Source organism: Hypanus sabinus, chromosome 4 (genome assembly GCF_030144855.1).
Source record: "Hypanus sabinus isolate sHypSab1 chromosome 4, sHypSab1.hap1, whole genome shotgun sequence".
Taxonomy (NCBI): Eukaryota; Metazoa; Chordata; class Chondrichthyes; order Myliobatiformes; family Dasyatidae; genus Hypanus; species Hypanus sabinus.
In genome coordinates, this window is record NC_082709.1 from 54,298,825 (window position 1) to 54,316,464 (window position 17,640).

The window sequence follows — 17,640 nt, forward strand, 5'->3', positions numbered from 1 at the left end:
TTTACAGTACTGTGGGGTAAGGGCAACAGGGTGGAGTAAATGAGTTTTTTTTCACTCTCTATTGAATAACTTCATTCTGTGCTGTCTCTGTTTAAGATGCAATGAGAGAACTTCTGTGCCTGCAATGTGTTGGATTTCTTGCTGTCTCTTTAGATTCCATTATCTTGCCATTTCAATTCTCTTGCTGCAGACAAAATTCAAAAGCAGAAATGTTTTCACAGTGGCAACACTGCTTCCCTTTCGGTAATAGCCTTGCTGAAGTTCAGATGGGAACAGAGAAAGTTTCTGACACTGCATCAGTGATCCTCCCAAAGCTCAAGTTTTGAAAATTCATTCATTCAAACAAAAACAGATAGATAAAAATAATAAGCAGCAATGGATAAAATAAACTAATAAGTTTAAAGATCAGGATATGCACAGTGGGTCAGTTATTTAACAAAAAGATAAGTGTAATACTTTAGCAGAGTTATTTAGTTATATGCTAAACTTCTTCTTAAGCTATTTTTATTTTCCTCTGAGTGGCTTGAGTGGGGTAGGATGGGTGGACAGGGATTGAATGACAGAATTCAACACAACCCCTAACAGGGTTTGGAACTAATCCATTCTAGAAACTAAAACAGTGCTTTGCATTGTACAGGTTCCAGTGCTCTGCTGAGTCTGTCAGTATGAACATAGTCTGTGAGAGGGAAACATTCCCTCCAGGAACTAAGTCCAGGAGTTGTGATGTGGAAAACTGAAAACTATTTTAACTTCAGCCTTGAAAAAGCAATTGGACTTATTCTCCAGAAGAAAGTGTTTGCATTCTTACAGGGAAAGAACGGAAGGGTGTAAATATGCAGATAGATCCTGCAAGAAGCCAGCACGGAAACAATGGGCTGAATTGCCTCCTTCTGTTCTAAATTTGTTTGGTTATGCCAATGTTTGACTAGCACCATTACTGAGCATATTGAAGCACATAATTTGATGGATGTAAACTTTCTTTCTTTTGCCAAACTAATCAAAGTTCTACAGAAAATGGAAGGCCTTTAATCTGAAATTCAGATTTTTTTATTGGCTGACATGGGAGGGGATTTAATTTACTCATTCTTCTCTTCAAATAAAAGGGAAGACTAACTAATTTGAATGAAATGATTTAGTGACACTCGTCATATACTTTCTACTCATTAGTGTTCTTCCCCAAGGTCTTGGGAGTTGTAGTTTGTGTACATCCTGACTGAAGTAAATCCTGGCTTCTGGCCTCTTCTGTTCCTGTCCTGAAAAAGGACCTTGGCCCAAAATCTTTTGATAGATGCTACCTGACCTGCTGAGTTCTTCCACCAATTTGTGTGGGTTATTCTGGATTTCTGTAGAATCTCTTATGTTTAGGAAGTAAAACCCATACTCTCCCCCGTCTACATGCACAGCACGAGAGACTTCATTGCATTGTCTAAGGTGATAGTCCTGCACAGGACTGCATTGTCAGAGGGGTTGTATTTCAGATGAGGCAAAACTTAAGCTTTCTTTACCGTTTCTGCTAGATGTAAATGCATTAAAGAGCTCTGCCAACTCCCTCAACCAACACTATAAACTGATTGTTTTGTTTTAAAACAGATCTGTGAAAATTTGACAAATATATCTTCTGAACTATAAAACAACACTTATTGGTGCATTGCATGTTAGGATATCCTGAGGATACATATAAATAATAATCCAATTTTTCTACAAAGTTATTTGACACTTTTGACATCTCCAGTTCATTTACCCGTTGCTGTTTAACATCACAAAGCAAGAACACTTTGATTTGATATTATCTGCCAGCAGTCAGGACTCACCAGCTTGGAGGTGTTGCAGGAACCAGAAGGAATGGAGGAGACAGTTTGAATCAGATTGCTTTATTAAACAAAGTGTGACCTATCAGAAAGTGCCCGTGACATAATAGTGTAATAAAACAAAGTTTTTCTTCAGCAATTTTCAGTTTTTGGTCAGTTTGTATATGAACATTTATAGAGATAGTGACTTAACATGTCAGTCATTAAATTGCATTTAAAGAGAGTTAGTGTAACAGAATTTGTGAAGGGATTACAGGTTGCTGTGGAGTTTGAGTCATTTAAAACTCAATAAATTTCCTTCTGTTTCCTTCCAGACAGCTAAGACAAAATCAGCAACACAACAAAAGAGTTCACTGCTGAAACTGTTAGCTTATTCTAACAAATGCTGCCCAGTACTAAGTAGACAATCAAACAATCCCTTGTACTGTAGCCATGACAACAGTAGAGAAACCCATTTTCTGTCTCATTCTGACGTGCCCTTAATGCAAGTCCACATTAAATCCACTTGACATTTATTCCTACTTTCCAAACCTCTGGAAATTTACCAGCTTTTACTACTTGTAAATATTTCTGAGGCCAAAGTTATACTCTTGGCTGTTCATACAACACCGAAGTCACAATACAATTACAGGCAAAGGCATTTATTTAATCCAACTTGTTTGTTATGTCTTGGGGCAAGAAATACGTAGCCCAATCACTTCTTCAGCGGTTACAAAGATTTTGCTGTATTCTGCTCATAAATGTCTCTTCACACAAAGAGAAGTTTCTTCTGCTAATTGTAAAATTATTTCCTCCTCATCTGTGGTCCCCTATGTAATATTGCTCTGGTTAGCTGCTGCATTTTCTACATTATTTCAATGACTACATTCCCAATTATTTCACCAATTGTAAGACACTATATTGCAAAATATTGTAAAGGTTGTTATGTAAATGCATGACCTTTTTGATACAATACATCCACTAGAAATTATTTTTACTGTCCTTAACCATCTTTAACATCTTAAAAGCTCCTATATGCTTAATAACCTATTTGACACCTTCTCCCCAACCCAAATTCCTCTAACCCTTGCTCAACTCAAGAACAGTGATGATGAAAAGAACACAATGAAAGGCAGTCTTGTGTCTTATCATTCAGAATCCATTGTAGGATTTACATTCTGGCCAGGCTAAAAAGTTGGAAAGTAAGATTTGTATTTTCATGGAGGGTTTATATATTTATGGACATGCTCTATATTTGAGAGGAAAACAATAATTACCTACAGTTACTAATTGAACTACTAATCTAATAGGCAATAAATGCTTCAGCAATGTACAGCACTGGGAGTCCTGTGGGCAGACAATACCAGAATGATTCATCGCTATTTTCTTGAACCACTGCAATCTGTCTAATGACGGTAGTCTTACAGATTAAGGATTTAGATTCGGTAGCAATGAGGGAATGGCATATACCACATTTCCATAATATGAAGCTTGAAGACAAGCCAAAACTGGCCATGTTCACATGTGGTGATGTTCGTGTCCATCGAGCTGGACATGGGTATAGGAGATGCTGAAGAAAATTCCAAAGAAAAGTGGATCTTCGGAATTTTCGGACCCAGAGAGTTGTGGAGACCAAATCACTGTTAGAATATATTGTGAGATAGGTACTTGGGGGATTGTGAGCAAGGGGGAACTAAGACAGAGGAGGAGAATGAGGCTCGGGGAAGAGCAGCCATGATCATATTAAGCTGCAGGGCAAGCTTGCTGGACTGAGTGACCTACTCCAGCTCCTCTCACCTTGTGTTCTTGTGAAACGGCGTTTTCAACATAAATGGCAAACTGTGATTCAGATTGTCCTAAATAAGTTGAACAATTTTTGAGGATTTTCATTCATTGTTTCCTTTATTTATTCACTATGCCATTGGATGTTCCCCAAATATTCCTTCACATCTGATACTTGTGATGTAGACAAACAGTAGTGGTGCTAGATTATTTACACCTCAATCACCTTTCCTAAGGTGTAACCCTTGACCAGTCTCCTCACTACTATCAATACAGGCAACAAACTACCTTTTTCTTTTCCAGTCTGCCAGAGATATTTTGGGTGGTCACAACGTGACAAGAATAATAAATTCAGGTGATGTGGTCCCGATGCAATGTAGTCCCTCCCTAAACCAGAACAAAATTATCATGGATTAGGTCCTTCTTTCTGCACTCACACCCAGTCCTGGCTCATCCTGTCACCAGCAACTGCTGGAAAGAAATGCAGGGAGAATGTTGCAGTAACTCTCTGCCTCCCATACACCCTCACAGCAATGTGAATGTGAATGTGAATGCTTTGAGGAGCACTTCCAACAAGGACAGCCAGATACAAGTTCAGCTGCATATAAAAGATACTCCACACATCCGTTTTATCCCAGATTCTTTGGTCATCTCTATATCTGCATGCATAACAGTCCTACCAGGTTTGCAACTAGAGTTAACTGTAACAGGGGTTGTCACCAGGCTGGGTTTAGACCCAGTAGTAGTGAGGTGGCTGGTTATGGTGAAGTTCCATATCTTGAAGCAGTGGTCTCCCAGGAAAGACTTAGACTAGGTGGACCCAAGGACAGGGGAGACCAGAGACAAGGGTGGGGCTGAAAAAAAAGAATCTTTACTTGAGGATTGGTTTGTGGAGGACACATGCTAGGCAAACTCAAGACTGAGCAAAGACAAACAAACCAGAGGGAACTTAAACAGACAAACAAGTCAAGGCACAGGTGCACTGATAACTAAAAACAAGAGTCGCATGAAAGAAATCAATTAACAATCAGGGGAGGAGGAGTGTCAAAGTTTGGAGGACTCTGATGCCCCCAGGTGGTCAGACTGAGGCCTTTCAACCTCCTTTAAGAGAGGAAGTAAGAGGACCACTGTTGCAAGGGTCCCCACTTTTTATGCCATAAACCCAATCTGTGGACCCCAGGTTGGGAGTTCCCACTCTACCGGTTTGGAGCTGACCCGCTGGTCTAGTGTCGATGAGATTCAGTAAAGAATAGTTGGAGGACTGTCAGAGACCATAACATAGACTTGTTCAATCAAGTAGCCTGATACTTGTGACTGTTTTCAACAGCTACCCCACAAAAAAAAGTTAAAACATTGAATGACTTGGAGTTTTCCAAGGGAATCAAAACTTTTGCTTACCATAGGCAGACCAGTAAAGTAATTTTTCCTGCCCAGTGGTTCAGCTTGATGATAGCTGGACTTTATATTCTGTATCCTTCCATAACATCTGACCTACTCTTGGAGCCATTGTACGGACTGCTCTTCACGGCCATATTTCAACTGAACTCTTACAACTCCTGTCCCTAGGCCCATCCACATCCATTGCACTCTTCCCTGTTGTCATGTTCTGTGATCCTTGCAAAGATAAAACACCAGATTCTTTAAGTGGGATTGTCTGCCTGCCTCTGATGGAGCACGATGATGGCAGCAGGGATTGGGTGGCATCCGGGGTTCACCAATGCGGGAGTATTTGCTGAAGGATTCCACCTTTCCCCCAGGGTTAATTGGTGCCTGTTTCATAATCACCAGTCTGGTTTCATTGCGCTGATGCTTCTTATGCTCCCCTGACCTCTGAACGAGGGTCAGATCGTGTGTTTAAAGGTGATTGGCATGGAGATGTCAAAACAAGTGCCAACTTGCTATCAAACCAACAGAATCTTGATGCAGTGTCAAGCCCCAAAACGTTGATCATCTCCCTGCCTCCACAGATGCTAACAGAGACATTTGGCTTCTGCTCCAGGTTCCAGCCCTTGCAGTCTCTCACATCTTAAGAGCCAGCCCAACCACTGGGCTCCTGAACCAGTGTGGATAACTTCACTCGCCTCAACTCTGAACTAATTCCACAGTCTTCCAGTCTTTTTTAAGGACTCTACAACTTATATTCTCAGTATTTTTTCTTTTTGTTTGAAGAATTTACCATTTTTTTTAACACTGGCTGTTTGTCAGTCTTTCTTATGTATAGTTTTCATAATTCTATTGTATTTCTTTATTTTCCTGTTTATGTCTGTAAGAAAATGAAACTCAGGACAGTATATGGCGATATTGGCTTTGACTTTGACTTTTTTCAATAGGCTGTTGTGGCCAAAAGCAGACAAAAGCAAAATCGGGGTATGATCCAACTTTCTGTGTGACACTCTTTTGGAAACTCATTGCCATTTCCTTCTGAGATTTTCATGAATATTGGACATTCTTAGATCATAATGTATCAGAGCCTAAAAATTCATTCTCATATGGAATGTTCAGATGTGGTATTTTGTAACGGCAGACTGCTATACTCTGTGTATACACTGGCAAGCAGGAATGCAAAGTTTCTATTATACAAGTGTGATGTAGTTATGTTGGCTTTAGATTAGTTAGAGACCCAGCGTTTACCTCAGGAGTATTATCAACTGAAACTTATCCCAGACTTTATAAAGAACGCCTAGAACTTTCAGAAGGTTGGATGTCATCAGAACATTGACTTCCATTCTCTCTCCACAAATGCTGCATGGCCCGATGAGGTTTTCCAGATTTCTCTGATGTTACCTTGGACATATGACCGAAACTGTAGTCAAAGAGGTAGTTTTTAAGCAGCATCCTAAAGGGAGACAACTTCGGCTGTTAGGGCAGGGATTTATAGTCACAGAGATGTACAGGACACAAACAGACCCTTCAGCCCTCCACGCACATGCCAACCCCTTTTGCCCATCAACATTAATCCTATTTGTCTACGTTAGGAACGTTTTTGAATGCACAGCTGATAATAGGGCAGAAATTAAAATCAGTGGAACCTCAAGCGGAGAGTACAGGGACCACAGAACGATGTAGGTTTGGAGGGTATTATAGAGATGAGACCAATGGAGATTTGAAAGAAACAGTGTAAATATTAAACTACCCATTCTCTTCTTTTCACTCAAGCAGATTTTCAACCACAAAATGTCTGATCTGGAGAACGCCCTGGTGACAATTATTGAGACTTTTCACAAGTATAGTGGCAAAGATGGAGATAAACTGAAGCTGAAGAAGGTTGATCTGAAGAATCTCATTAATAATGAGCTCAGCAACTTCATTGGGGTGAGTCAAACACAAAATCCTTTATATCGAGCAGGCTTTTGTGGTGGTTGTGCTAACAAGCTCTTCAGGGGCTGGTAATGTCTCAAATACTGGCAATCAGGGCTTAATTTAAAAGCGGAGGCAGTTTATTAACATCTGATGACTGTACATGGTGATGTAACTTCACACTGTGAGACATGTAAATGTAAAAAGTATCTAGCAGTGTTGAGCACAATAATATGCCAGGGTATGCACCGAGGTGGGAATTGTCCTTGCCTTGCGTTATTCAACATCAGGAGGGCAGAATCCCCCATCACTTTGCTGGATCCAGTGAATCAACACTCAGGACTTGGAGTATCTTGCCCCCCTATTTATTCTCCCTCACACCTGTGTATTCTCATCTTAACTGGAAGCAACTTCCTTGAGACAGGAACGGGGAAGACTAAAGTGTTAAAAGTGAAGATGTTAAGTGTTATCATGTGTGCTGCAGCTGAGATAATGGAGGGGAGGTTGAAGTCTGGAAATTGGAGTCTGGAGGCCTGGCCTGGAATTGGAGGACTGTCCATGTGTGTGGGTCAGTGGTGGGAGGGAGGGAGGGAGCTTTTTTTTTGCTGTTGTTGTTCTGTTGTTTGTTCTGTTGTGTTCAGTGTTGTTCTGCTGAGCATTGAGGGCATGCTACGTTAGTGCCAGGCATGCTGGTTGTGAACGCAAATGACACATTTCACTGTATGCTTCGAGGTACATGTGACAAATAAATATGAATCCAAATTGGAAAGTGACAAGGGGTACTGATGCACCATCAATAACTCACTCTGAGACGTAAGGCGAGATATCGGCTTTTATTGACTGAAGAAGGAACCAGCAGTGAGTGACCATCATATTACATCCTGGAGAATGAGGCAGAGGATTAGACCTGAATCGCCTTTATACAGGGGCCTGTGGGAGGAGCCACAGGAGCAGTCAGAAGGGGGCGTGTCCAGACAGGCACATAGTTCACCACATTCACCCCTCCTTTGTTTGAAAGAGTCCCCATGTGGCGAAGTTTCTTACAGGTCAAGTCTATCAGGTGGTCGAATCTGTCGCTGCGATCTATGTAGCACCGGCTGTGATTGCACCGATGCCAGCAACATTGGAGATTCCACAGGAGACGGAGGTTGTGCTGGTTCCAGCTCATGCATGTGCGAGGCACCTGGTATATAAGTGTCATGAGGAGTCCATGTAGGGCCTGGTGAGCACGGTGTCACCTCGGGTACAGGGTTCATAGTTACCGGAGAGCCTTCAGGGTAGTGGTCTGCTGCACCTGCGGGCGCCAGGTCACGGATGGAGACCGTGTCCTCCCGCCCATCAGGTAAGACCACGTAAGCATACTGGGGGTTCGCATGCAGAAGGTGAACCCTCTCGACCAGCGGGGAGTATTTATTGCTCCTCACATGTTTCCAGAGCAGCACTGGCCCCGGGGACATCAGCCAAACTGGTAGAGCGGTCCCAGTGACAGACTTCCTGGGAACAGAGAATAGGAGTTCGTGAGGGCGGGGGTGGGGCCACCATCCGACCACCTGGGCCCTCCAAGGGCTTGTGCTTGGCTCAATGATCCCCTCCCTGAGCAGCCACTGCACCTCTGACTGAATGAAGGCCCTGTCCCCCGCACTGTACCTCCTGCTTTTAGTCGCCACCGGTTTACATTCGGGGTCAGGTTGGCGAACAGCGGCGGGGGAGGGACCTTGAGAGTGGAGAGACTGCAAGTGGTGTCGGTAGCGCAGCTGTCGTGCTGGATGGGATGTGTGTGTCGCTGTGTGTGTGTGGTCAGTGGTGATGAAGTCCCACAGAACTGAGGATTCCGGACAGTGAGTGGTGGGAGGGGCCCGTCATATACCATAGTCACACTTTCGAGACGGCTCTGGAAGTCCAGCCCCAATAGCACAGGTGCGCACAGATTAGGCATGACCAGTAGCGCAAAGCTCCGATACTCTGTGCCTTGCACCACCAATGTCGCTACACAACCCGCCCGGATGTCTGTGGAATACGACCCAGAAGCCAAATGGATCTTCTGACTTACTGGCCGTGTTGCGAGTCCACAGCGTTGCACTGTGTCCGGGTGAATAAAACTCTTAGTGCTGCCCTTGTCAAACAGGCATCTAGTCCTGTGCCCCTCCACCCGGATGTCCATCATGGACCTTGCAAGCTGGTGTGGGGCGCTTTGGTCGAGGGTTACAGTGGCCAGAGTTGAATCGCCGTCGGGGTACCCGGTAAGCATCGGAGGGCCAAGGGGGGGGCGCGCTGACGCCGACAAAGATGGCCGCCCACACCCGGGCATGCAAGATGGCGGCCCCCATGTTTCACCCACAGCACTGCACGCCGCTCGCAGTTTAGACTTACAGACCTCGGCGAAATGGCCCCGCTTTCCGCAGCTGGAGCAGGTCGTTTCTCGCGCTGGGCAGCGTTTACGAGGGTGCTTTTTGTGGCCACAAAAATAACAAAGCACGGGCTTCTGACGGGCTGCCGCTGTGGTCGGGTTCAGGGAGCTCATGGAATCTTGACTGGCAGCGGCGATTTCGCTGGTGCTGGCCGGGTTTGAGGCGTCCACGGAACCAGCGGGGAATCGCGCGACTGGACAGCATCGGTGTAGTGCAGCGCAGCTTCCAGAGCGTTGGCCATCTCGATCGCTGAGCGTAAGGTAAGATCTGAGTGTTCCAGCAGCCGCTGGCGCATGTACACTGACCTCAGTCCCGTCACAAAGGCGTCTCGTACTAGCAGCTCCGCATGCTGTTCTGCTGTGAGCGTCTTGCAGTCACAAGCTCGGACTAGTGTCTGTAGTGCTCGGAGAAACTGGGCGCTCGATTCTCCAGGCCGCTGTCGCCGGGTAGCTAAACGATGTCTTGCGTAGACGGTGTTCACCGGCTGCAAGTACTGTCTTTTGAGGGCGTCCAGTGCCCCTTCGTAGGTCAGCAGGTCCCGGATAATGGAATAAACTTTTGGGGTGACCCTCGAGAGGAGAATTCTGTACATAATGGCAGGGTCAGTCGCACGAAGCTCCGCCAAGTATGATTGGAAGCAAGCAAGCCAGTGTTCAAAAGCAAGAGCTGCTTCAGGGTCTTGAGGGTCCAAATCCAACCTTTCCGGACGTAAAACGGTTTCCATGTTTTAAAACTTTCAGTCAATAAAATTGATGCACCATCAATAACTCACTCTGAGGCGTAAGGCGAGATATCGGCTTTTATTGACTGAAGAAGGAACCAGCAGTGAGTGACCATCATATTACATCCTGGAGAATGAGGCAGAGGATTAGACCTGAATCGCCTTTATACAGGGGCCTGTGGGAGGAGCCACAGGAGCAGTCAGAAGGGGGCGTGTCCAGACAGGCACATAGTTCACCATAGGTACAATATGTGAGTCAGCATGGAAAAGGGTGGAGTCACAGGGGGAGTCCTCCCAGTCACTGAAAGTGTTTCAACAAATCAGCAGTATAGTATTTAGTGAAATTTGTCAATGGGCTGTCTGATTTGAAATCCCAGTGGCTCAGCATTAGGTTCATTGAAGCTCTGTTTACCACACTCCCTTCAAAGTCGATGAAAATGAAGTAACAATATGTTGGTTATTGATATGAATAACATCTAACAGTCCAGAGAAATGGTCAGTCCACCACTACTGATATCCCTGGGGTGCTGGATTATCAGAATTTACTCTACTGCCTATTTTTGCCTCTGCTTTGCCAATCTTCTGCTAAAATTGCTCTGAGAATCCTGAGTAGTTTTGACATGATAGATCTAGAGAGGATATGGGGGAATCAGGGTGACTGTTTATGAATAATAATGAAAAGGAATTAAAACTAGGTGAAAGTTATTTTCTCATAATCTTAAGTCCTTGGTACTCTCTTCCTCAAAGGGTCGCAGCAAAATCCTTTGAAGCATTTTTAGTGCAAAGTGACAAGCAAGGACATGAGAAGTTATTGTGATCGGGTAGCCTTCAGGTACGCTGTGATCTCATTAGTTCAAACTTGGACGTTCAAAGTAATTTTATCATCACCACATACAACAATGATATTCATATTCTTGCTTGCATACACAGTAATCCTGTAACCATAATAGAACCAAAGAAAGGCAGCACCCAAAAGGGTGGACAACCAGAGTGCAAAAGACAACAAACTGTGCAATTACAAAGAAAAAAATACTCATAAATAAATAAACAATAAATAACAGGAACCTGAGATGAAGAGTCCTTGAATGTGAGTACGTAGGTTGTGGAAATAGTTCAGTGATGGGGCAAGTGAAGTTGAGTGAAGTTATTCCCTTTCTTTCAAGAGTCTGATGGTTGAGGAGATATTATATGGTTAAGCATTCTTGTTTGTTTCAATAATTCATTACTGGTTATATGTATAAATACATGAATTGTGTACGTCATCACATGATGGCATGAGTCACACATGAAGGCCATACCCCCTGCAATGAAGCCAACTGAAAGCGAATTAAGAAAAGTACTGGATGATGACAAAATGGCACCTGGCCCCACAGAGGACAAACAGAATGGTGCCAACCTCTGTGCCACTGGTTGGAAGGCATATTGGACCAAGGAGGGGCCGTGCTGCTCAGAGGAAGCAGGAAACTGATGAAAATACTGGTTCAACTGCAATAGTTTCTTCTGCTGGCAAAATATCTGAGAAAGCTTCTGATATGTTAATCAGGTCATTACTTGCAAAATGTGGCTATGTTTTAAGCTGGAAGAGAGTTCAAGGAGCTTCAGGAAAGTTGCAAGCGTTCGGCTTTTGTCAGTATAAAGAACCAGAATCTACTCTGTGTGCTTTAAGGTTATTGCCTGAACTTCAAGTGGGAGACAAAAAGCTGCTGGTAAAAGTAGATTTAATGACCAAGCTCAGCTGAATGAATGTAAGGAGTGAATAGAGATACAAAAACAGGGGATTTCATCAGATGATGTTGTGGATGGGGCAACCAAAAGGAGAGATTAGATTGCAAAGGGAGCAATAGAGGGATTAATAAAATAATAATCCTGTGAGCTAAGTGCACCTTCCCAAGATCACGATGCACAAACTAGAAGAAGAAAAAGGAAGAGGAAGAAAAGTGTCCAGAGCTGTCAGAACCACCTCCTGTAATCTCAGAGTCAACTCCTACAACCACCACAGAGGAGGCCCCAGAATTGAGATTGTTTTCACAGCCACAGGTCTCTCCTGCCAAGCAGAGTGACCCCACCCTTGTCAGGAAAGACATTATCACACAAGAGTAAGAAATCTTCCACAACAATTAAATCTTTAAGCCTGTATGGAACAATTTAAAATTTACTACGTGTGGATATCTGTGTATAGTAGTTGTATTCTATAACATACTGTGTATATCGTTGAGGTACATCCTCCATTGAGTTGGAGTTTGTAGCCTGGCAGGGAGGAATGTTGTGTATTTAATATTTCAGTAGCATTTGAGTAATCTTATAAATATATTGTGTGATTAAGCATTCTTATTGATTTCAAAAATTCATTATGGGTTATATTGTGGGTGGTGGTATCCGTTAGTCTCGCGAGACTATGGATCTGCACCTGGAATGGTTTCCAGGGCTCAGGCCTGGTCAAGGATGTATGGAAGACCAGCAGTTGCCCATGCAGCAAGTCTCCCCTCTCCACGACACCAACGTTGTCCAAGGGAAGGGCAAGGGCCGATACAGCTTGGCACCAGTGACGTCGCAGGAGTTGCCAGAACGAGGTTGAAGACAACGTCGGACTGCCTTAGGGACTCCATCTCCGGATTTGTCCTCAGGGTTTACTCCCGAAGCCTTTCTAATGAGTGGGTAAGGCAGTGGAGGTTTGAAATCAGAGTTTTCCCTCTCTTAGATGGACAGCCTTCCCAGGCTGACGAGCTCCATCTACCCTAAGATTATATATATAAATATGTGATATTGCATACATTATCATGCCACCACATGCTACATATGAGCCCCACTTAAAGTAAACACAAAGTTAGACCCACAATCCCATAGTCCCATGTCTTCTGTTGAATTAGTTTAATGCTTTAAAGTTACAAAACCTAATGCTCTCCACCTCTGACCCTCAGATAAAGACTGGCACTTGGATGTCCGGTTTCCTTGTCCTGAACTCAATAATCAGCTGCTTGGTCTTGCTGACATTGAGTAAGAGGTTAATGGTCAACGTAACCAAATGGTTGTTTAAAAGGCAATAAATGGTTAAGATTCAAGATTCAAGGTTATTTGTCACATGTACATTGAAATGTGTTGTTTGTGTTAACAGCCAACACACCCAGGGGTGAGCTGGGGGCAGCCCACAAGTGTCGCCACACATTCCAGCACCAACATAGCATGCCCACAATGCTCAGCCGAATCAGAAAGAACACAACAAAACAGAACAGAGCAAGCAACAAAACAACAACAGCAAAATAAGCCCTGTTCCTGTCCCACGCAGATCTATAGACAATCCTAACCTCAGGATTATCTGGCTTCTTCCGCCTCCAGCCGACTGGAACTTGGAGACGGTGGACCTTCAAATCTGAGCTCACTAGTGCAGGTTGGAGGGGTTGAATGGCCTCCTGCTCCTCATTCATGAGTTCCTCTGTGGCTGTTCACAGAAATCAGTGATGAACACTTTGTGCCATTTGTTGGTTTGAATAGTCCTCAACTTTTCAGAGAGGGAGAAGGGGAGAGGGAGAGGAGAAGGGAAGGAGGGAGGACAAGAGAGTGAAAAGGAGTGTGGGGGTGGAGGGGAGAGGAGGAGAGAAACAAAATAAATCATAAGGGAAGAGACCCAGAGGCTATTAAGAAGTATCATTAATACACTCCTGGAGCTTCCTGTACTCTTTTTCATTTTTCTGTCAGCCCTTTATTAATTAATGAAATCTTGGTGCTTTTCCCAGAATCACTCAACAAAGAGAAATGAAAATCCCTCTGGCCTCTGCTGTGAGTGGAACTGCAAAGATGCACTTTATTCTCTGTACCCAGTGAAATGGTGAAAGCCACACTCATAGAATCCATTTATTATTTCTCAAAAAAAAACCACCAAGGAAAGTTTCATAAATGTATTTAAGATGCGCCCACCGGACAAATCAAAGGAGTTCTTCAGCTGTGGATAAGTGACTAATGGGGGGATTGTGACACTACAAAGGCAGGTATTGTGTTGGTGAGGAACCTGCCGCAATCGTGAGCCACAACACTGATTGTTCAGGCATGCTGTCCAACACAGACTGCCTTCAGTGAACAAAACAATGTTGTGATCCTGTTTTGCCTTCGTTTTTTTCTTTCCTCACTGGGTATCATGCATTTCCCGTGTGACCACATTCTTGCAACAGCATTGTCCGAATGTGCCAAGGTCAAAGTTCAAAGTAAGATTTATTGACAAGCAGGCAGATGTTACCACATACTACTTGAGATTCATTTTCATACATGCATTTACAGGAAAATAAAGAATTACAATACAATTTATGAAAAGCTATGCATAAGCAAAGACTGACAAAGAACAAAAAAAAATAACCAAGCAAGCAGCCAAATCAATCTCTGGAGGCTGGAGTGAATTAACTGCACGTGCTCTCGGCTTAATGCAGGCAGACATCGAGCAGTGTAATGGGGATCTAAAGCAGGAATCCCACCAGCTTTCCACAGCCTAAATCAGAAGCAAAGTCCTTTACACCTAAGACCATATGATAAAGGAGCAGAATTAGGCCATTGGACCCATCGAGTCTGCTCTGCCATTCCATCACGGCTGATCTATTTTTTCCTCTGAACTCCATTCTCCTGCCTTCAACATTAACCTTTGACACGCTTACTCATCGAGAACCTATCAACTTCGCTTTAAATATACCCAACGATTTGGCCTCCACCGCTGCCTATGGCAACAGATTCCACAGACACACCACTATCTAGCTAAAGAAATTCCTCTTCATCTTTGTTCTGAAGGGATGTCCTTCTATTCTGAGGCTGTACCCTCTGGTCGTAGAATTCCCCCACTATAAGAAACATCCTCTCCAGAACCACTCCAGCTAGGCTTTTCAATATTTCATAGGTTTTAACGAGATTTAAACTTCTAATTCTTCTAAACTGCAGCATACCCCAAACCAGAGTATCCAATAGCTATCAGCTAAACCTACAAAGCTGTGAAACTGAAATGAGCCCTTATTCTGTGAGTAAATAAATGCAGGAAAAGAAATTAAAAATATTGCTAATAACATCAGCATCATCAACACCAATTTGTCTTTTTATTGTCAGTCCTGCATAGGCAAGCAACTCACAATCTCCACCCAGCTCGCAGGAGTCATGTGCCACACATTTCCAGCTCATCCCCTGCAGCCTACTTAAACCCAGCTTTCATCCGCAGTCCGTGTTCACCCACTGCACCAGCCAGCCTCAGCCTGTTGCTCCTAGCCTTCAGTTACCTTGTTGCCTGTGGTGCATAGCATCTGTTCTCTCTCATTTCGCGGTCCCTCATGGCTTGTTATTTTGTAGTTGATTATTTAAGTTATTGCTCATTATGGATTCATCTCTGCTGCTCTGGTTTTGGGTCAAACCTCCGCAAGTTTCCTGATGGGATAGATGAACCAACAATCCATGCATACAGTCCAGAAAGAGCAGGAAACCATCTGCTTGCCACTCCCTTCCAGACTGTTATAAGTTTGTACAGACTAGTACAGGCTGGTATACAGTGGTATAGACTGGTATAGGGTGGTATACAGTGGTATAGACTGGTATAGGGTGGTATACAGTTGTATAGACTGGTATAGGGTGGTATACAGTGGTATAGACTGGTATAGGGTGGTATACAGTGGTATAGACTGGTATAGGGTGGTATAGGCTGGTATAAGCTGAAATAGGCTGGTGCATCATTTGCATCTAGTCAAATCAGCAAGAATGTTGATGGACAGCCTGCAAGTGTTGCCACACTTCCAGTACCAATGTAGCATGCTCACAACTCACTAACCCTAACCATATGTTTTTTTTGTTTTGTAATGGGGAGGAAACCTGAGCACCTGGAGGAAACCCATGCAAACTCCTTACAGATAGCAGCACAAATCAAACCCCCTTCTTACAGCTGGCACTGTAAAGGGTTGCACTAACTGCAAAGCTACCGTTCTTAAATGCTCAAAGATAACAAGATGATATCCATCTTACTCCAGTCAGATGGCTAACACGAGGGAATGCAAGTAGCTATTGTTTATTGGCCTAGGCATAGAGTATAAAGACATGAGATGATGTTGGATCGTATACAACAATAGCTATACCACAGCTGAGTGCCAGTTATTGTTCTAGTCATGTGAGAGTATTGAGAGATTTATTAGGATGTAGTCAAGACTAAAAGTTGTAGCTATGAGAACTGATTGGATAAATTGGGATTCTTTGAAACAGAGACTTAGGGCAGATAAAATAATAAAGGATTTATTTCGAGCAAAATAAGAAGGACCTGTATGAGGATAGGTTGAGCAAGCTAGGGCTCGTCCCTTTTGAGCGAAGGTGACTTGACAGAGGTGTACCAGATGATAGGAGGCATAGATCAACTGGACATCCAGAGGCTTTTTCCCCAAGGCAAAATGGCTGAAATTTTAAGGTGATTGGAGGAAAGCACAGGGAGGATGTCAGAGGTGTATTTTTTACACAGTGTGATGGGTGTGTGAAACACCTTGCCAAGGGTATTGTAAAGGCAAATACATTAGCCACATTTAAAAAATTCTTGGATAAACATGCAAATGATAGAAAAATAGAGGAAAAGCAGGAAGGAAGATTTAGATTGATCTTAGAGTGGTTTGGAAGGTTGGCACAACATCATGGGCCAAAGGGCCTGTACTGTGTCGTACTGTTCTATGTTGAATCATCAATTTACAAATAGGTGTGAATGTCAGGCTTTGGTTGAGCATATGGCCGAGTATTTTGATCCGTCAGCAGTGCCTGACAACTGAGATAGTATATGTTAAAGAAACATAGTTGGAAAGCTTTCAATTTCAACATGGCTTCCAAAATATTTCAGTCTGAATGTTGTTTCCATAGCCTCCACATTGGGCAAATCCCTGCAACAACTAAGCTTATCTGATCATTGCAATTAAATGCCATATCTTCATGACCAACATTACTTTTTGCACATTGTCATTTGGCCATCATTCCTGACAATAATCATATCATCAGATCCCCACCTCCTCTTTCAGCATCATCCAGGACCCTAAAAAGCCCTTACAAACGATGAAGTGATGTAAATCATGTGTTGTTCAGACAAGCCTACAATATCTTTCAACCATATAGTCTGTTTTTTTCACACAGCTGGCTGAAGCAAAGCAAGAACTTTCAAAGTTGCTAAAATGTGATTTTTTTGCAAGGAAATCTTTATGAATTTTGTTTCATAAAAAGAACATAAACATGGAGTTAAGTCTGCAGAGTGATGAAATGTCTCATTCTATTGCATTGTGTTTCTGAACAGTTCTCTTTAAATTAACATGCAATTACTTTTTAAAAGCTTGAAGGTAATTTAAAGTGGAAGCATTCACCCTGATTCACAGTGCATATGTGTGTGTGCGTTTATGTCAATCTACATCTATTTCTCTATTTCTGTATGTGTGTGTCTATGTCTGTGGTTATGTGTGACCAAAATTGTCAGTGACCTTCAGCTCTACGCTGACGCCAGTAGGGACTCAGTTGTAATTCTCCTGAATCTAAGTGCTGCCTTTGACACAATTGGCCACACATTCTCCTAAATCACCTTAAGAACTGGGTTGGCCCCTCTGGCAGTGCCCTTAATTGGTTTTGTTCATATCTCTTAGAAAACTTTTTGCCTGAGACCATTTTTCTAAGAGAA

At 43.2% G+C, this 17,640-nt stretch overlaps 1 protein-coding gene across 5 annotated transcripts in view; it reads left to right on the forward strand.

Annotated features, from left to right (window-relative positions):
* The window catches only part of LOC132392769 (SH3 domain-binding protein 4-like), a 174,848-nt gene that overhangs the window by 139,585 nt on the left and 17,623 nt on the right, over positions 1–17,640 (forward strand). For all 5 annotated transcript variants that reach the window (XM_059967094.1, XM_059967092.1, XM_059967093.1 and 2 more), the window contains one exon: positions 6,729–6,881. In XM_059967094.1, coding sequence (XP_059823077.1) covers positions 6,729–6,881 — 153 coding nt within the window. The remainder of the gene's footprint in view (positions 1–6,728; positions 6,882–17,640) is intronic.